Source organism: Protopterus annectens, chromosome 11.part0 (genome assembly GCF_019279795.1).
Source record: "Protopterus annectens isolate FY-2018-M chromosome 11.part0, PAN1.0, whole genome shotgun sequence".
In the NCBI taxonomy this organism is placed as follows: Eukaryota; Metazoa; Chordata; order Ceratodontiformes; family Protopteridae; genus Protopterus; species Protopterus annectens.
In genome coordinates this window covers 28,105,883-28,128,581 of record NC_056745.1, presented here as the reverse complement: position 1 = coordinate 28,128,581, position 22,699 = coordinate 28,105,883, and the positions used below count along the sequence as shown (strand labels likewise).

Here is a 22,699-nt window from a genome sequence, read left to right as displayed (position 1 = left end):
ACCAAGGACATATAGGCTGTGTTTTCTCTTGTACAGGTCAATAATGATTTGTAATGTTGAAGGAAAATGACATCAGCACAAAATCGCGACGAGGTGCAAAGGTGGGCTTATACATGGAAATGGGTAGTGAGACCACTGTAAGCCAAACATTTTGTGTATTTTTTGCCTACTGAATACCAGTCCTACTGTCGTGGTAGCTCTTTCCTTTGACATTTATGAATGCAGTGCAAAAGACACACAGAAACACATATAAACTTTCTCTCTCTGCTATAGATTTATGGTAGTTTTGCAGCCATATTGTCTTTGGACATTCCTTGCACCAATATGATCAAGTATTGGTAGCACCAAGTCAACTAAAATAGTGTACTACATTGTTTATCCCACCTTATACTTAAAAAGCTGGTGATTATGGAGAACACTAGAGTGAGTGTAACTTGTGTCTGTGAATATGAACATGAGATACCCTCATTCCAGTGTTCTCAATTATTGTCATGGTTATAATAATCTGAGACTAGCATTTTGGTATAAATGTAGATCCTACATCCCCATGAGAGCTGACCGCTGCTCACCTGACATACTTGACATATTGCCCTAGGTGTTACTGATGCGTAGAGAATGAGAAAGTGTGAAGTCTTAAAACTGTATCCTCAGAGTGTTATGCGAAATTCTCCCCTATCATACGTAGTTCAGCAGTTACAGAAGTTTTGTTGCTGATGTGGGATGTGCAGTGATGCCCACCATAAGTTTTATTCAGGACCTACTCACATTTAAACATGTCTACTGGTGTGTTACTACAACTGGGAAAACTAAGCTACAAGAATGCATTTGTTAGTTTTACCCCATGTCAGCAAAATACAGTCATGCTAAATTCACCACAGGCATAGCTGAGAGAGAAAAATGAACATAAATCCATAAACAATAAGGGGGGGGGGGGCTTTTAAAATATTAGTACTATTACCACTGATACACTTTCTGAAGTCAAATAACTGACTAGGAAATAGTGCATTTGAGATTGTGATTTAAAATGTCAAGACAGCAGCATGCCTATGTACAACTACACTTCTGCTATAACACTTCAACTGTCACACAAGTACACTATTTCAGTGAGAATATAAAAGTAGTGTGGGTGTAGGGGTGCAGAGGGGGCTTGTTCTCCATTATTGCCAAAACTCTGTCAGTGCTACAGTTGCTTCTTCTCATGTGCTCTTTTCTGAGGATGAGTGGGGATGACTTGAATACAACATCACTGCTTTTAGGCATGGAACTGCCATTTCCAAGTAAACAAAGGCAACTGCAGGTTGTACTAATGCATATGTTTTAGTGTGAACATTTTGCATTACTTGACAGTGACCAGAATTCATAAAAAGTAATATCCCTTTATGATAATGTGCAAGAACTGCAGTGCAGTAGCCAAAAGGGATTTGTAAAGTTCTTGTTCTGTAAACTGCCACACAGTACATAAAGATGAAAAAAATCGCACATCTGATTTTGCAGGAAAAAATGCATATAGTATATCAGAATGTTCCCTAACCACAAAACATAATATGGCATTGCTCTGACATCAACCATATGCCATAGTATTATGCCACATGGTAAACTGCTGTGATCCAGCTGCACCAAAGTACCTATCTAACAGGGGTATGCTGCACCAAAGTATCAACCTGCACCTGTCCCTTCATATCACAAAAACAGTATGTCATAATATTATGTCACACAGTAAACTGCACCAAAGTACCCATCTAAAAGGGGTATGCTGCACCAAAGTACCTACCTAACAGGGGTATGCTGCACCTCTCCCTTTGTATCACAGCAGCTGTATGTCATAATATTGTATCATACCCCAAACTGCACCAAATTACCTACCTAACAGGGGGTATGCCACACCTCTCCCTTTCTATCACAGCAATATTTGGAAATAAGGCTTGCTGTTCCTCTTAGTGTTCCTGTTGGCAGACCCATGCATCATGTTGCTGTATCTGATTGTCTTCCCTGTGCTGTCACTGTGGATGTAAGCACGGCATGTACAATACATATGCATGTCTTCTAACTCAGTTGAATACTAATGCTGTTTAAATGAGTTGTGTAAGCAGTTCATTTGTGAATCACTTGGTTATGTTGTGTAAGGTGTAGCATAACCAGAGAAATCAGCATAGTGTTGAGAGCAGTTTTTTACAGACACAAGTATTTTTGGCTAAATCAGATGGAGTATGGGACAGGAGAGTGTTTTGCCCTAGACATCTGCACTGTGTATATGAGTGTTGGGGTGGGGGTACCTCAGACATGAACATGTTATACTTCTAAATCAGGAAAAGGATGTGGGTGGAGGGACTGCAGTAAAGACAAGTATATTATTTCTTACTTGGAGATAGAACATTGAGGTGTTATTAGATATTAGGTAACTGTATATATGTATATGTCTCTTCTAAACATGTGTAATTGTATGTACATATTTGTCTCTCAACTTGAGCATGATGCACATAATTTAGTTTAGACTTCACTTGTGGTGTCTAAATGACAATAGTTTACTTTGACTTTTGATTCTGACTTTGATATTAGCATACCTAAAACTGCACCTAATTGGAGATGGGAGGCTGTGCTTTTCCTTCAATGTCTAAAGACAATGCTGGGTAATGGATTTTTTCCTTCCATACCAGTAGTGTGATGATGACATGGGGACACAGATAGAGCTGTGACTACAGCTAGAAGATAAGAGGGAGGTGACTTAGTGTTACCCTGCTTCTGTGGACATTATGGCTGATAGGCAGCAGACAGGGGGTTCCTGAGACATAAACATTCACCCAAGATCTTACAAGGGGAGTGATAAAAGGTTAAATAATTGGCTAGCAGACAGGGGGTTCCTGAGACATAAACATTCACCCAAGATCTTACAAGGGGAGTGATAAAAGGGTAAATAATTGGCTAGCAGACAGGGGGTTCCGGAAACATAAACATTCACCCAAGATCTTACAAGGGGAGTGATAAAAGGGTAAATAATTGTCTGTCTTTGTTTGAGTCTGATTTTGTTTTTATTTATTTATTTTTTTATTATTTCAAGACAGAGTTACCATAAAGCAGGGAAAATCCAAGCATAAATCACAAGACTAGTTGCCAGTAATACCTGCAAACTCCAGGCGTGAAACCAAAGCATGTTACCCAGTAATACATACAAGTCCAGACATGACTCACAATACATATTACGCAGTAATGCATGCCAAATCAATGCAATCACAAGACATGCTGCCAGATAATACATACAAAATCCAGGCATAACCCCAAGACATCAGAACAAAATAAAATAGCAGAGTAAAACATGAACAAAGGATTTATAAAATATTGAATTTAATCCAGCAAATAAGGAACCATTGGTTTTAATATAACAGTTAGCTATCTGCTTGTATTGTTGTTGTTGTTAAATAACTTTTATTATTATTTTTAAATAATAAATCTTCTCTGCTGTGTGGTCCATCTCTTATGAATTAGCATACATTTGTCTGCTTAATGGTAGTTCTATCAGCCTGACTGTAGAACACGATCACAGTATGTCTCCTTTTCTTCTATACACTTAATATTGTGTGTGTGTGTGTGGGGGGGTAATGGTGCTGCAGTGAGATGCACTGTATGTGTCTGATAGCAATGAGACAAAATATATTATTATGGCAATGATCAAACTGATTATATTCAAACATCTGAGTTGTACACTCAGTAAAACAGCTGTAATTGTGGTTGTGCAGATACATATACATATATATATAGATGGATATACATGTGTTTCAGTGGATGCTGTTATTTATCATATGCATCTATGTGGTACATATTTGCCTATGTATATTCATGAGAAGTTGCAGTGAGTTGTCCTGTATGTGTCTGACAGCAACAAACTAAAATGCATTACTGTGGTTGTCATTCATGTATTCATTCATTCCCTGGATCACAGTTTAATATCTGAGTTTACACATTCAGTAAAGTGTCTTCAATTGGTGTATGTGTATGTGTGTGTGTGTGTGTGTGTGTGTGTGTGTGTGTGTGTGTGTGTGTGTGTGAGTGAACACGCAGTGGGTTCACTGTAGGTGTCTGACAGCAACAAGTTAAAATGGGTTACTGTGGCTGCCATTTATGAATTTATTCACCGGATCACAGACATCTGGATGTACACAGTCAGTAAAGTGTCTGCAGTTGGTGGGTACCTGTGTATATGTGCATGTATCTGTGTGTCTGTGCATGGGTGGAGGGGTACAGTGGGTTGTACTTATGTGTCTGACTAGAACAAAGTGAAGTTCATTACTATGAGAATTATTTATGTATTTATTCATTGGATCATACCCAGACATTTGAGATGTACATAACAGTAAAGCTGCTAGAGTTGGTGAGGATTTTCATGTTGATATATGGCCATCTGTATTTGGTAGGGGTTGCAATGGGTTACAAGGACTACTCCTGTCCATGTTGATATATTGCCATCTGTATGTGGTAGGGGTTGCAATGGGTTACAATGAGTACTCCTGTCCATGTTGATATATCGCCATCTGTATGTGGTAGGGGTTGCAATGGGTTACATTGAATACTCCTGTCCATGTTGATATATCACCATCTGTATGTGGTAGGGGTTGCAATGGGTTGCAATGAGTACACCTGACAGTAACAAGCTGAAATATATCACTGTGGTCCTTATTTAAATATTTACACATTCATATGGTAAGAATCAGATAACTGAGGTACACACAGTCAATAAAGTGTCTGCAATTAGTGGATATTTAGGCAGTATGTAGATGAAGATGACTGACCTCTTCTGTCATTAGATCACAGATAATCTGTCAGTGTCATGGCTTGGCAAGGCTAGTGTACTTTTAAGAAACATAACATGGAGTACATTCTTGTGATCATTATTATTATTTTTATTGCTATTTTTCATTTGATCACAATTAGACTTCTGGAATATGTGCATTTAATAAAGTGACTATATACTGAATGAGCACTGAGGAAGCATGTGGATGAAAGTTACTGACCCCAGGTGCTGTTTGATCACAGTTAACCAGTAATTGACCTGACACTATAAATTTCTGCCTCATTCCAGTTAGCCCCACACACTCAGTTACTTCCCATAGCCCCAGCCCCTTTCTTTGAAGTCATCAGCTGCCACTGGTTGCACTGAAAATGAGAAAAAATGAGCAGGAATGGAACTGAAATGCAGACCACTGTGTATGTATATATATATATATATATATATATATATATATATATATATATATATATATATATATATATATAGAGAGAGAGAGAGAGATTGAAGTTTGCTCCATCTGCTACTGTTGCATATTTAAAACATAAGCACATGTCCCAGTGTTTCACAAGATCCTGAACTACTTGCTAGTTTTATTAAAATTATATTAAATTAAAAATTCCCCAGCTCACTTCCTCTGACTGGTACCTGCCTCCATGGGCTGATAGCATATGCCTCTTCAGAACTTTGATTCATTATCTATAATTCAGTGCAGGATTGTTTCATTGACTTCATAGCTAGCCTTTCACATTCCAGTTTGTCTGACCATTTATTTGGGTACATGCTTTGTGCACTTCTGCCTTGACAAACCACATAAAAGCTTTCAACCTATGAACCTATAATAGAAAGTTCACCCTGGGGATCACTCCAGTGGCTCTACTTGATAGAGGCACTGGGATCTAACGTCGGGCGACATGATGCCAGGGCACTTCTATGGAGTAGGCTTGTAAAGGTTCCAGGGCCATTAGCCTAGTACACACCAATGAACCTATTAACAAATATATTTGCTCCTCAGCTGTCTGCACAACATTAAGACAAAACAACTTGCATCTTGTTACAAGGGCTTACCTTCCCAAATACCACATTCAGAAAAACCCTACCACAATAGATGGGCAGTTTCCCATCATTCCTCCTGCCAGCTTGATTGATATGGGCATCTTGAGGCAATGTAGCAATTGCTTCATGCATACTGACAACCATTTATTCCTAAAGGAAACTAACACTCTATGTAGGAGATGCAAATACACTGTGGAACTGGAGTAAATTATCATGTAAAAATAAACTAGACATCAAACAGGTTATCAGCAAACACATTTCCCCTCTCATGCAAACCTTACCTCTCACATAAAATAAGGTCATGACACATAAACCCACATGCATAGAGGTACATGGTAAAAACCTACCAAAAAATCAGAGACCTCCCAAATGCACACTACCCACACTCACCACTAAGCATAAAGACACCACTACACAAATCAACACACACATCCATGTCTCAACAAATAAGCCTCTAAGGTAAAACACATCAAATGTCTTGGTCATAGGTGACTCCATAGTGAGACACACAGATATCCCCCTCACCAGACTGGACAAAGAGAAGGTCATGGTCAACTGCTTATCAGTTGCCAGGATCTGAGAAATCACACATGCAATCGAGTCACTCAACAAGAAGTACTGTTATGATTCTGTCATAGTCCATGTTAAAGTGAATGAGTTGAGATGTACATCTCTGGACTATATGAAGAGACATGACTGAACTCTCTGATTATGTGTCCAGACAGGTATGTCTCTAGCCCTAAGCAGTATCCTACCCTCACCCAGGATGATGCCACAATATAAACAAAAAATGATTGACTTCAACAATTGGCTCAGCTTCTGGCGACAGTCCATGGGAATTCAGTATCTGCCAGCCTGAGAAGATATAGTAGACAGACCTTGCTGCTTTGCTAGAGATGGTCTGCACCTGTCCCGCCTAGGCTTTTGGATAAAGGCTAAGGCTGGCTAAGATACTGGCTAAGGCCCTTGCCTCCCCAATAGTCCTTTTTGTGGCAATGTCATAACAACAAATTTTCCAGTGTAACAAAATCTAATCGAGACAAACTCAGGATTGTGTTGCCTAATGCTAGGAGTTTAAACATGAAACTGCACTTCCTGGAGGCACTCATCACCTTGGAGGATGCTGATGTCTGTGCAGTTGCTGAGACATGGTTCAAGGCACTGAGAGCACCCTGGCCATGCAATTCTACAATGCCTTCCACACATCCAGACCTCAAAGTGAGCGTATAGGAACCAAAGGTGGAGGTGTATCTATTTTCATTAAAACCAAATACACTTTGAGATTGGTCAAACAACATGACTCTCTCAAACTACTACATGTCCAATTAACTATTGGGAATGCACCATACAACATCATTGTTAGCTATAGAGCCCCCATAATGAACCAGGATAAGCACCCCCTATATCGATTTACTGGAATCCCTCACCATACAGCCCAACACCTTAGTCATGGGAGATTTTAGCTATCCTTCCATAGACTGGGAAACATACTTGAGCAAAAACAAACTCACCCAGAGGTTCTTGGACTTTGTTAATACAAATGGTCTGGAAGAGATAGTATGCACCCCCACTAGGGGCTCTAATGTTCTGGACATAGTACTCACCAACATGGGGAGTCACTGTACTTCCCTATGCGTGATACCCTCCCTGGTTAGGACAGACCACAAATTAGTCTTGTTTGAAGTACTGGAACTGGCACCCTCACAGGATCAAAAATGATAAAAAAACTTCACCAATGCTAACTACAGTGTACTAAGTGATGCTATAAAAAGCTTCATGCCACCCACAATCACAGACACCAATGATCACTAGGCAGAAGTGTATGCAAATCCCCTGTACAAACACTTCAGTGACTATATAAAGTCTGTTGTACCTGACTGGATCAAAACCAGGTCTTCCTGTAAAAACAAGCCACTGTGGTGGACTTCAAGCATAAACTGATTACATAACAAGAGGAAGAAACTGTTGTCCAAACGTAAGAGAGATATTACTCTACAGAGGAAAAGTTCCCTCCTAAGCCTAAACAGGAAAATCAGAAATCTTGCAAAGTCTTCTAAAGCAAATCATGAAAATAAAATTGCATCCCTAGTCAAGGATAATCATAAAGCATTCTTTAACTACATCCAGAGTCTAAAAGGGAATGCCCAGCTATGTGCTGAACTGGTTATAGATGGGATCACTCATACTACATCAGAAGATATCAGCAACCTGCTAGCTGACAGCTTCAGTGCAAACTTAACCCGCTATCCGCACCTACCATATCCCAAAGCATACGTGACACCAGTCATCTGCCTAGTATCTCTAAAGAACACATTATCTCTGCACTCTTGTTGTTGTTGCCTTTCAGCTTTTCCCAGTTAGGGGTAGCCACAGTTGAACTCCGGTCCGCTAATGATTGGCAGTAGATTTTCACGAACGCCGAGGTGCCAGCTTGACGTCCAACCTTCAACGAAGGCACGCCCATTTACACATGTCTTTTGAATGCCCACCCAACTGCGGAGAGGACATGCAGACTCCACACAGAAGGCACTCCCCGCACTCCAGCCAAGAACTGAACGGGAGAACCTCTTGCTGTGAGGCAACAACGCTACCGCTGCACTCTCCAAGGCCAGAAACATTGCCACAATAGGATCAGATAATATCCTAGGTTGCTTACTAAACCATTTAAAACAAGATCTTGGGATTAACATGGCTAGGCTTGTATAGGCTCTAGGGTCGCTAGCCTAGTAACCTCCTATTAACCTATGAACCTATCAAGTTAACAAAATGAGGTATGCTTTTCCCAAAATTAAATTTCAAAAAAGGCATAACTTGCAAATCATTAAAAAAACCAGAATGATCACAACACAAACAAATATTTTTTTTGAGGGAAAGCCCCTGCCCCCCATGTGGGAGCTTCAGTCCCCACCACACACCCTAAATCATATATACTGAATCCACAGTCTCACTACAGTGGAGAGAAAAGGAAAAATCCCCCAAAATGCACAGCCAGTTCATACAGTACAACTCACTGCACAGCATTCATCTTTCAACAAGAACACTGACAAACAAGTGACAATGAAGTGTAGACATGCAAAATGATTGTGCTCCTGCAGTTGTGTATAGAAATATTCTCCAATTTTATACCACAATGTAAAAAAGCCATTAAAGCAGGAGGTGCAGCCAACAGATACTCCCTGCCCTCCAGTCACCAAAAGATTTATGACAAAAAAAAATATTTCCTAAACTAAGCTTTCCAGATTAAGTACATACTACCTTCCTGTACTATTTACACTGGAAATCAGTATCATATGCAGCAGATTGAAAAATCTCATATTATTAGGTTTCCGCATTTATCTTGATTCATGGGAACAGTCTTACTAAACAAACACAGCTATATTCTAACAGCACACAATGGTAATTTACATTCTATCACCAACTCAGCATGCATGAGAACATTGACATATCCATTTCAAAGAGAAGAAAAATTAATAACTGATGTAATATTTGTGCCATTTCAGAAAAGGGTAATTATGATGCACCTTTGGGCATTTATAAGGGGTAACAACACTAATAAACAAGTTTATAGCAGGAGTATTTCGCACTCACTTGGTCCCCTCCTCTACTGTCTATAAGTGAGTATTATTTAATAACAGCCTCTAAACTGCCAAACTTAAAAGTAAAAATGGTTTGACAGTTTACAAGCTGTCATTAAGAGATTACAAGTATGATCCCTTATAGACAACTTGAAAGATGTCTGTTATATTTCTAGAGGTAATTTAACTACATTTGAATGAACATAGCAGTGTGACAGTTTACATACAAGCAATTACAGTTGCAATGTCTTCATTGGAAGCTTCTATCATGTCAAACTTTTTTTAATGTTTAGCACCCCTTACAATGTGGGTAAGGTGTAAAACATCACAGAATTGGGGAAAGAGGTGGAGGACTTGAGAAAATCTCAGTCCCAAGCAGACTTGAGCCTGCTGGTAAGTTGAATAGATCATGAGAACTGACATAGATCTCTTAAATATAATGTTAAGCTAAGAACCTAATGTTCCTTTCCATATACTTCAATCAGTCTCCGTTCATAGGTCAGTGGCAAGCAGTCCAGGAGACCATTAATGAGTCCTCATTCCAAGTTGCTCCAGTACACTGTCTATAGTCAACTGATTTGCTTGACGTCACACAGTAGGCAAATGAAGGCTGAGAGAACCAAACCCTGTACCACAGAAGTATCTCATTAACAGCTCATAGCCTTAGTCCTCTGTACCAACTGCTAGACTTGAAGCTTAGCATTGATTTTTAAATTACAGTTATGATTATGATTTACCAAAAATTGCAGTTATGTCTATGATTTACCAAAATTACAGTTATATCTATGATTGTTTTGATAAGCCAGGTAGTATTTCAAATCTTGACTGACTTTAATAACTCCAATAAAATTATATGTGTTTCACTTATCATAATCTCGGTCTTTAATAAAAAGGATGATTATGGCATGGAATAATAGTTGCTGTTGGTATGAGGTCTTTAACAATTTCTTGGTCTGCCCAGATTCCCTGACCAGAACGGTTTAATACATCCAAATAGCAGTGATTGTAGAAATGGAAGTAATTCCTGGAAATTATACCCTGCATCTAACTGTGCCATGGGTTGTGGGAAATTTGTCATTTGACATTTTATCACATACGGTATATAATCTTTTGATTAATTTTATAATGCAAATAGTTTTATAACTTTTCTGATGTAACCACGCTGAACTTATAAGTGGTCATTTTTAACCAGCATTCCACACCGATAAGTAAAAAATCAAATAAGTAACTGAAATAAATAACTAAATAAATAAACTAAATTTTGTAATTATTTTCCATATCTATGTCTCCACTTTGTATTTTTGAAATGGTTCTGTTTATACAGATTCAAGGTCTAGTAAGCATTTTAGCTCAAACATTCCATCAGCAAACAACTGGTTCTAACAGCCAGCACCCATGTAAGGGATGCATACTAAATGCCTAGAACAATAGTAATATAATACATACTAAGTTTTGAAAAATACATCATTGTGAATGTGATAAGGTCTGGCTAAGTAATATAAACGCACATTAAAAGTAAAGGCTTTTTGGTATCTTGTCTGCAGGAGAAATTCCAATCTGGAAATCATGAGAAACTAATTTAAATACAATAATTTACTTAAATTTATACCAGTGGGGGAGGGTAACAGGAGGGGAAGGTATTGGAAGTGGGAGGGAGGGACATACCTTACAGAGAGATACTGCTTACATATTACACCAGTAACAATGATGGAAAGGGACTAGCTTAAACACAAGAGGTTAAGTGGGTGACATAGAAAGTGGTCTAATGTCAACATGGACAGTTACATAGACTTTATAGGTAGAGGGAGGTGAGATGGGGACTTCTCTAAACATAGATATTAATTTACATTGTATAGTCAGGAAGAGGCAGAAGGGAGTAACCCTGCATCAGGGCACTTAATGACAGGTTGTTTGCAGGGGATAGGAAGGAAATAACCTGGACATAGATGTTAATTACATTTTATAGGGGAAACAGAAAGACAGTGCCCTAGACATGGGTGTTAACTAGTAGTTAATTACAGTTTATAGACACAGGACAGGTGGAAGGGGGCAGAGCAGAGACATGAACAGTTAATTACACTTTATAAGCCAACAGGGTAGAGTCTACTTAGGCATGAATAGTTAATTACTTGCTATAGGCAAGGGGAGGTAAGAGATGATCTGTCTTAAGTATAAACACTTATTTCTACTTTTACGTAACTGCTATTTTAACCGCAATTTTGGCCTGAATTCTGGCTAAAAACATGAAAGACAGATCAGTCTACTCAAATGATTCTTAAAAGAATAAATATGTCTCAGCACAATTATTTACTGCAGATAAGATTCACACAAATAGTTTTTCTATGGTACAAGTCAGTTTAATTACCTTAAGTACCTGTAATGTGTGGTAATCTTGATGTAGTGACAGAGGGATTCATAAATGTCACCTCAAAAATAGTATTGTGAATTACAAAGCAGCATAAGGCACTCACAATGATTGGCACTTTACAAGAAAAGTATGCTATAAGAGAATGCTAATATATTTTCTGATATAACATAAGAAGCCATATTCCTAGTTCTTGTAGAATAGAGAGAGACAGGGGGATGTGTGACAGTACAGCCATCTGTACACTGTGCTCATCCGGCACAGGGAATGGTACAGTGATCAGTTCTGTGGCATAGAAACATAAAGTCCTGGCTTTGACAAAGTGACCAAGTGTGAACTGCGGCTTAGACATGCAAGCACTGGCACAGAATGAGGAGAGTGAGTGGCCTGAGGGGGGCGTTCTACCATGCTAGTTAGATGAGACCTAGTTGGAGTACTATGTGGTACACCCCTAGGATTTTGGCCTACTGACTAAGTGCTGCAAAAATGCAGTAGGATTTTAAACTGGTTTATTGAAACATGCCAACACTCAGAGTTAGTACACAGTGTAGCTCAAAAGAGCTGCCAAAGGGGATGAGGTGCTCTTCCTGATGAGAGGGTAGGCCATCCTAAAAGACTCACTTCTGAGAAATCAATGGGCAAATATATTTTTGAAGACAGGAATGAACAGGCTGCAGAACTCTTGCCCAGCCCAGGAAAATATGTCTCTACTTGTGGAACAAACTGGCTGAGAAGTCATTGGATAAGCTCTTGGGTGGGGTGGTAGTATGGTACTTGGGACCAAGCAAGTGAGCAAGTGGCTCGTTTCCTGAAAAACATTAATAAGACCTGCTAGAGAGATGGGTATGTATCCGAGACACTACTCCGTCTGTGGAACAGGGTCCCCATCCATGTGAAGCAGAGTTCCTTCCTAGCCTAATTCAATTGCAACTTAGACAATTGGATGGGAAACTGGAAATTAATCCCTGGTTTGGCACCTATGTCTGTAATGGACACAGGTTACCAAATGGTTCACCTCTCAGGTCGATGCTTACACTTATCAAGGGTATCAGAACTTGTCAGAGATTTGGGATGCATGGCTAGGCTTAAAAAGGCCCTTGTGGTCATTAGCCTAGTAAATGCCTATGAACCTATAAAGCATCCACATATGTGAATTTGCTTGTCTCATTATTTAGGTTAATAAAGTGATTTTGCCATTGGTACAAGCATTTTGATTTTGTTATTTACATAACAACTGGTAATTATTGTTGGTGCTACAGTATTCTGCAGGAAGTGAGCTTAATGAACCACTGATCATATCCGCACAATGTGGTTCCTCCTACTACAGCAAGGTATCCTGACATGTTTGATTACTGCTAAGCTATACCACAGTGTGGTGTGGAATGAGGCTAGATGGTTGTGAATCTCCCTCTTACATGTTCTCTGGTTGTTCCTTGTGAGATGTGCAGGGCAGTTGTGGGGTCATAGTCACAAGTCAACAACTAAGGTCTGTGCAGCAGGTTTTTTTGAATCACAGTAATATCTTTATTCCTGTGCAGCATGTAGCTAGCTTTAATTTATTACAGCCTAGTGATGCTTCCAGGTGTTTTTGCAGTTATGTTCCACTAATGCCTCTGTGCATCTAATATAGCTTGTTGATTTTTATACCAATAATTCTAAAATTTTGTTACATATGAACTGTTGAAAGAGTTCATCATTAAGCTTACGTGATGGGCAACACAATTCCACTGATATTTCACCTCTGTCTAGTGCTGCTTAAGGTATGTTAATTGTTGCTCATATACTGTTTATTTATATTGTCATAATTTTCCCATTTTTAAATATCTCAGCAACCTAGTAACAAACATACCTGCTTAATCTCATATGAAAGCTCAATGATGGATGAACAAAATGCTGCTGACAGTATGTGTGCATTTTAAGTGATTACACAGATATTGTAAGTTGTTTACAAAATATTACACAAATAATATTTCCCGAGGTTATTATAACTTGTAAAATACAATGTGAGACCTAGAATCTATGAATATTACCACTTTAAGTATGTGTTTGGAATGAACAGTTAGCCATTTTTCTTTAGTAGTCCCTATGGCTCAAGAGACCCACAAACTGCCCATCTCTTGCTACATCCTTAAAACCCTATTTATCCAACCGCCAACTCAGATCCACAAACCAAAATCTCCTTCAGGTCCACAAACTAGCATGACCTCCTGGCCACCTACTACTGCCCTACTCCTTAGCCAAACAGTGGAACTCTCCCCCGCCCACCTTTGCAACCTTCCAAACCATACCAATTTCAAATCTTAGCTATTTTCTCATCTGTCAGCCAAATGGTAATGCCCATGTCATGCTCCAACATACACCACTCTCCACCCCATCTCTTTCTACCCTGTACTGAAATCATTACCATTTACCAATTCTATTGCTTCATCTCACCCTAAAACAGTCTTGCCCTACCAGGGACTGATTTTCTCTCTGCTATCTAATGTACTACACTTCCCATAATCCAGTTTTCTTGTACTCGCCATGCAAAATGGTCCCCCTAACCTGCAAAGGGCTAGTAGCTACTTGTTTAATGTTTACTTACAAAGAGCTTATTTGACATAAATGTATTTTTCTGCAAATGTTCAATTTACCCAACCTCAAAAAGGGCTAGTAACCTTCTGTTTAAATGTTAACTCACTAAAAGCTTATTACATAATGTATTATATTTCTGTAAATGTTTTAATTGTTCTGTACAAATCTTTCATAGGTTCATAGGTTGGTACTAGGCTATCAGCCCTACATTATTTACTTTCCTGGACCCCTGTCTAGCAGGGCGACTGCGTGTGATCCTGGGTGAATTTCCTTTCTCCCATCCAAGCGTCAAGGTTCCTCTTGAAGAGGTGGCACTCTGCTTGACCTGTATGGGCAATCTATTCCAGAGTCTGGGGAGTCTCTGGGTCAGGAACCTATCCCTCCAGCATGTTTTGTTTATTGGGATGACAAGGTTTAGATCCCTGATTTCTTTAAGTGTAGCATGTCCAACAGCTCTGGGTTTGTTCTTCTTTTGTAACATGTAATATGTAACATGCAATATTTGGAGCTTTTCTCCCCGGGCCTCCACTGAAAATGGGTTCTTTAGGGTCCAGTGGACTTCCCTGGTCATCAAAGTTAAATAAATACATAAGAGATCTGTAGCAATGTCAGTGGTACAACAGGTACCACACTCACATTTGGCATAGAAGGCTGGGGGTTCTATTCCTCTTCAGGTAGATTACCTACTGACAATACAATGGGGTTTCTGCACTCTTGAGTGTGATACCCATTGGGTAATGCATTAAACTGGATCCCTGTCTGCTTGAGACGGTGGATGTAAAGGATCCCACAGCACCTTTATAAAACAATATTGAGAGTTCTCCAATATCCTGGCCAAATTTCCCGTAGTAGTATAAATACCACCTATGTGTCCCCTAAAAAGAGGCTACTAGCCTAGTAGGGCTAATTCTGTTAGCAAAGAAGAAATGGAAATGAACATAACTTGATTTTGTCAAAAAGTTCCGAATGCAATCATTAAGAGTTGAGTATAAACCTCCAGAGCTCCATTAGAATGATTGAGTTAAGGTTGATTAATATTTGTCTTATAGCCATCAAACATAATAAATTATAAACTATAGATAAAATACTAGTGATTTCAGAATAATACAAGCAGATGTTCTTGGCAAATCCACTGCAGTTAACAAAGAAGTACAGAACAGAGTGTGCAAGCAGTGTCCGAAGATTAACAAAGGATAATATTTTGGTATGCTTCTCTGATATTCTGGTTGCCAAATGACCACCCAATGAAGACAAGAACAGGAGTAGTTTTAATTCCAAAACTATTACATAAGAATCACAGTGAATAAGTCAACAATAAAAAGGGCAATTTTTTTTTACACGTTACACCATGGTATGCCATGATATGAACAGAGCGTTACTTGAGACAATATTTACTATAATAACTGCTAGACCTTGGCTTTGTTTCCGGGTCTATATTAGAACACCGGACATTTAAAATGTTGAGTGTTCTAATATCGATCCATTTTCAGCGAATGCTGAAAATAGCGAAGAAGCAGAAAACTGAATTCTTTCCTAGGGAAAGAATTTGGTTGTCCATTTCTGTTGCTTCGGTATTTTCAGCACTCTGTTGGAAAGTTACGGGTTGGGTTCAGGTAAGTGTGCGATTGAGTGCGGGTTAGGTATGTGTGCGATTGTGTGTACATGAGGGTTAGAGCGGGTTAGGTGAGTTAGGGTTAGGGTGCAGGTTAGGTATATGTGTGATTGTGTAGACATGAGGGTTAGGGTGGGTTAGGTGAGTTAGGGTTAGGGCGCAGGTGAGATGAGTGTGCAATAGTGATGGACCTTAGGGTTAGGGTTTGGGTTAAAGTAAGTGGATAGTTAGTGGTGTGTGTACAGTTTAGTGTCAGGTTAGGTGTAAGATTTGAGGTGTATTTGTGTGGATTGCTGTTTGTTTGGTGTGGTTGCGTTGTGCGTATGTGTTTTGGAACAGCAAATTTTTTCCCTAGGAAAAAATTCGCTATTCTAAACGTTTGATGTTTGGTATTTTCGATTGGTAGGGTTCGATATTAGAACACTTGACATTCTGAATGTTCAGTGTTCTAATATAGACCCTTCGTTTCCTACCTGCTTTATGTGATATATGCTTAAATTACCAATTTTCTTTGTAATAGTCTCTGACAATGGATTATATTTCTTAAAATGGATTTCAAGATTCATTTCTATAGCTTTGCTACAGAATTTCCTGGGATTCATTTCTTGAGTACTTAGTGAACTGGTTATGATCTGTAACCCAGTCACAATCTTCCACATTATTTTGGTTACAATATCATTAAATAATATTGATATTAATTAACATTATTACATTTTTATCAATGCTATTAATAGTACATTCATGAAGTCTACCAAGATTATTTTTATAATGTTATTTATATCATTATACTTTTAATTTGTATTAATAAAAAAAAGTAAAAATTAGCAGTAAAAATTATTTTAATATTACATAGAAAACTTTAAATAAAATAATAGATGTTTCAAAACAGCGCAAACTAATTATTCTCAGCAAACTAACTGTAGACTAACAAATATCTTCAAAAGCACAGCTGTCTGGATGCTCTGATACCAGCAACCTAACTGAAACAATAAAATAAGGCACCCGGCCAAAACCTGCAAAAGGAGAAAACAATCATTGCTGTAACAAAATAAATATTCAAGACAAAGCAAAGTCTTTTCAAATGCTTCCATATTCAGTGAGTAATCGGTGCTTTTTATTTTGAACTTGCTACAAAAACAAGCAAGTTTCCTTAACAGACATTTATTAGACTATTCCGGATTCATAGGATGCTACTCTGATCATAGAGTAAGAACGTGTAGATTCAACTCTTCTGTATTCTGTTCAGAACCAAATTCTGCTTGCTCAGCTTTTTTAAAGTCTTACTACCATTACATAAGACCAACTGTATATAATAAGATGAGAACAAGATAATAAAATCCCTGTGTTACTCCAAAATTAAAACAAATTTTAACATTTGATAATAGATTAAGGACAGACTAAAAAAGAAATACAAGTGACCCAGACGAATATGGGGCATACCAACCAGTAAAAAATCAGGATTAACACCAACAAAACAAAAACCATTTAGCAAGCTGCAAAGAACATGCTTAAAGCACCCCAAAATTCTGGAAAGCAATTAAAATCTCTAAGCACCATATGTAGCCTTTCCTAAGGTCTCTCTAAATAGGAAACTAAATGGAGAAATCTTAAATGACATAAAAGCAAACATACCCTCCTCAACTGCTCCTTTTAGCATCTTCCTTAATAATATCCCTTCAACAAATATGACCACCATATCCACCTCCCAGTTTAACTCAACCAATGAAACAGCAAACAATAAACAGATAAGATAAAACTCAGCTATACATCTGAATACCAAATACTACTTCTAAATACCTAAAACTTACTAAACTTGACAATACAATACTTAACAAATGTCTGCATGCATTACAGTTTAACACTAACCACTAAACAAATCCTGCAGAGGATCAACAATGAAATTATATCTCCCTATCCAAACATCTCCAGTCTTATCACTAACATGTGTCCCAATCAAAAATATTAGAAAAAATATTTATAAGCAAATGCTGGAATATGCACTAACAAGTAATAGTCTTACAAACAACATGGGTTCTGTCCTAACTACATACTACAACTACTGTCTTCTCACTAACTTAGCAAATCTAACAAATATGGAGCAAGGCTTGTTGACAGGAACTATGTTCCTAGATCTAAAGTGTACATTTATAAACACAGAGCATTCTATTTTCTTACAAAAAAAATAAAAAAGACTATCCAGTTGTGGCTTCTGAGATGAAGCAATCCAGTGGTTTACTATCCCTTCAACAGAATATTCACAGTTTTAGCTAACAATATCTATACTGACATTGGCAATTTCTCCAGAGGTGCTCACCCCAGACATATACTTGGACTGCTATACTCACGTTTCATAAATAATGTCAGTGAGATCTTCTGCACAATTAACTGCCTTTTGTATACAGATGCAGTACTAATTCCAGTCCACAAATCTCCAAGTAGTCATCAAAGGGAATTTAGATCTGTTTGGCCCCTCTCACTAAGAGCAACTTTAGTAATACAGCAAAACCAGCAGTGATGTTGCTAAAGGTTCCACTATGAGAGGATGAAAGTGAATGCACAAATGACTGGACTCCCTGAGCTACATTTGCTGAAAAATAAAAATGGCCAAAAAAAAAAATTAAGTGAATTTTCTTTTCATGGGGGGGGGGGGGGGATCTCTCCTCAACATATATACCAACTCCTGAGTTGCATCAACTTGAAGAAGGGGAAAATTATTCCAGAAAGGTCATCACTGCTGGCAGAAATCACCCACATTGATCTCCTGTGGAGGAACTCCGACCCTTGGTGGGTTGAAACTCGGGCAATTAAAGCTTGAGAGCTCAGTCTTCATCTACTCCTCAGGGATAATCCTCTTCTTAATATTAACATATGAGTATACAAATGGTATACGTCTTCAAACACAAAGCAATGAAAGTATCTAAAAATGATATAATGCCAACATCTTCCCTTCCACATGCATACAGAATGTTAAACAGAAAAAGTTTTAGCTCAGCTTAAAGTCCCTTATATAATACCCATCTCTTAACTATGAAAACAAGGCACATTATAAGTATTAAGATATTACTGCTCTAAATGCAGTATGCATTGCCAATCATTACCTTGCTGTCTAATAAAAACACATACATTCTTCATACTAAAATAAACCTGTCAGATTTGTCCACGTATCAAGCACCAAGGACCACCACTGTATAACCGGATTAAATAAACTAACCTTTAGTAGTGGCCATAGCAATATTTCTGATAAACTTACTAACTTTCAAATTCTTCAGTAAAAGCTACTGCTTTTTTCCCCAAAAACATCTTCTACAAATTAAAAAGCCAATATATTTTCTGTGAAACCAAAATGAAAGTCAGCTTCACTGATCTTCTTTAACCTTAATTATATGTGAATTATCAAATGTGAGTGCATACCACCTGATAATTTTTGAAGAGATCTTTGCTTTTCCTTAACAAAAGAAAAAAAGCACTTGGTGTAATGGGGGGGGGGTGTAACCTCCCATACTCCAACTTATAAAACCATACCCCAGCTCATACAACCTTGTGCAAAAAGGCAAAACACCATTGAGTGTGAAAAATCATTTTACTACTTATCAGATGTAATGAGTTCACACTAAATAAATAAGTTTCAAAAATTCCTGTGCTAAAATAGCCCCACTAAGGTGGAATGAAATCCCTCAAGAAATAAGAAAAAGAAGCATCCTATAATTCTTTGGGAAATATCTAATAGAACCCATAAACCCACTACATAATCTCGAACTTTTGACATACCGAATTTCAAAAGCTCGAGACTATATAGATGAAACCCCAAAATACCGAAATACCAGAAGAGCAAAATTCAAAATCCCGATGTTCGGAGATATTGAAGTAGCGCTTCTGGTGTTGCGGTTTGTTGATGGATAGGTGAAAGTTCAGGTAAGTATGTGTGTGTAAGTGTGTTTGTGAGGGTCTTTAGTGTGTGTCAGTGTATGTTGTGACTGTGATGTGTGTGTGTGAGGGACTGTAACATGTGTGGGTGTGAGTTTGTCTTGTGTGTCTGTGCGATCTCGGAGTTAGAATATTTAAGTAGGGGGGGTGTCAGGGGCACAGCCCCCCACATGGGGGATGCAGGGGGGCTTATCTGTAGTGTTGGATGATTTGTTTGATTGTGGGGGACAGTTGTGTGTATGTGTTTGTGTGTGCTGTATGTGTGTTGTACGTTCAGGATTTTGTATTTCGTGCTTCTCGTCCATCAATCTTCTCGTCTTTTGGGTATTTGGTCTCGGGATTACGGGAGTTGGTATTCTGGGTTTTCGGTAATGTGTAGTGAACCCCAAATAAATACTACCTGCTTTAATGGTATAGGCAAAAAACATCTCCCTTGCTAATATTTGTGGTCCCATTATAATTAAAGCTACCTCATTCATAATTTTCAACACCAGGTGATATTTATCTGTTTCCGTACGAGGTGTAAATGATGTATACAGTGATGTAGTTATAATTCTTTAAGGAGTGAAACAGAAAATGCTTGTGGTATAAGCAGTTCTGTAATGCATAGAGTAGACAGCCTAATGTTTCCTTTTATTATCATCAGAGTTAACTTACTGAATTTCTTATAACTAATTACATGTATTAGACTTGCATGTTGTTGTTTAATTTCTTTGCTTTGTGGTCTGCATTTTGACGGAGAAGAGTCCACAGTCCAGCTCACAAACTAGGCAAATATGCCACTGTATTTTATATAATATGTTTTAGGAATATTTTACATAATTGTGTTACATGTAAACTCAATTTATTTTTACAGATGTCATTGTTTTTCTGTTTTATAAATGTACTTGCGTATCTTCTGGAGCTTTTCTCCCAAAGCCACTGCTAAAAATTGGATTAACCCCAGTCGGAACTTCCCAGCAAACAAAGATAAATAAATAAATAAACCAATGCTAAACAATGCAAAAGAGGATTGATTACCTGGAACAGCTTTAACAATTCTGTTTAATTTACACTTGTAGCTCTTGCTTTTGAAATCGTTAGAAGATACATTTAACAAAGTATATGATGAGTAACTGCCACGGCCAAAAACACTTGGATACTCCTTTACTTGTGGTCCTGTAACTTGACCAGAAGATGATTCCCATGATGCGTAAGTATTTGGATCTGAGAGACCTGTGACCCGACAACCAATATTTACTGGTCTGCCATCCAACGCTGAGCAGCAAGGTGCGATGGGAAAAACAGAGGGGCATGTATCGGGATCTAGAATAAAAAGAAACAAAATGATGCATTAGATCTAAGCATATTCTGTGCCACTAAATAAAATATAAATTGCATCATGAATTTCTGTACTCAACAGACACAGGCATCTTTCTCATTTGGAAGTGTAGAAAAATTATAGTAGAAGTATGATTATCTGAATTATGTGACACAAGATGGAAGAAACAATGAGCACTGCGAATCAAAATGGTGTCATTCTGTCTAAATTGTAAAATAAATGGATAAAGATGTTTGTAATGTGTGACAGAGCTGTAATATCCATGCATGGATGAAAACAGTGACAAAAGTGTATCATGAATCTGTGCACAAGAATGCTCATCAGTAAGCTAAGTGTTTCCCTTGAAAATTCTGCTGCTTCTATCACACTTGTTGATTTATAACATTGGCCTGATTATACATCAACAGCACAAAAACAAACTCAGGTAGAGACATTTTTTTGCAGAATCTGAATATTGAATATTTTACTGGATAAAATGCAGAAGATTTAGGGTCACATAAATTTTCTACACACACACACACACACTACTGTTAAAATTGGATGTTAATGGCACAAACGTGGGAGGACTGTAATGTCAGATAGAAGCTGAGTACGCAGAGATGCACTTTACATGAGAAAACTAAGTCATGTTCTGCTAGAGAACTCATGCAACTGACATTACTCGAGTATGTAAAACCTTTCCTACTACTAGTCCCCATCTTCGGACTTCACTGACACCTGTAAAATCATGTTACCTTTTATATTGTCAATGAACAGGTACTTAAGTTACAACTAGCATAAAAAACAAATTTATACTTCACAGTGTGATCTACTCAGACAGAAGTCTTGCTTGCAAGTAATTCTTAACATTACAAATTTAAAAAACATTTTAGAAACAGTACAAACTACCTCCAGAATAATTTTCCACCATGGATTTAAATAGGCCATGGAGCAAATTAACTGGGCAGCTGTGCAAATCTTTAAGAAGCCATGTTTAATGGCATGCAGATAAGGCTGCTGGACTATTTTTTTGTGGGATTAACACCCTCCATTTCATATGTTTTTTCATTTATATATAATTTCTAAATTTAATCAAGTCCAGAGTTACTGTACATAAAGGAAAAGTGGATTTCACCTGCATACAACACTACCTCAGGTCTCACACAAGTCTACTTTTCGCATACAGGGGTTGGTAGGGTAACCTAATGGTTAAGGTGCTTGCCTTGCAAGCACAAAGTGCAGGGTTTGAGTCTCACAAGGGATAAATGACTTGCAAGGGCAGTTAGCTTAGTATGAACCTATACTTGTCTGTTGGACAGCTGTGCTCTTACAAATATACCATAAAACACTGTCCTTCTGCATTTAAAAGCATTATATATACATACTGATTTACTGCAGGATGTTGACAGTAAAACTTTCTTGCAAAACAAATTTATAATAATTTTTCATGGAAGAAAAACAAGCAGAAAGATAGGAAGAATCTGTAATTATGTTTGTTAACTATGTCCAGGTAGGC

At 38.0% G+C, this 22,699-nt stretch overlaps 1 gene segment (V, D, J or C); it reads right to left on the bottom strand.

The window, feature by feature from the left end:
- Positions 1-22,699, bottom strand: part of LOC122814894 — a 129,986-nt gene that overhangs the window by 86,135 nt on the left and 21,152 nt on the right. Inside the window, 1 exon segment of the C gene segment in view lies at positions 20,904-21,188. Coding sequence covers positions 20,904-21,188 — 285 coding nt within the window.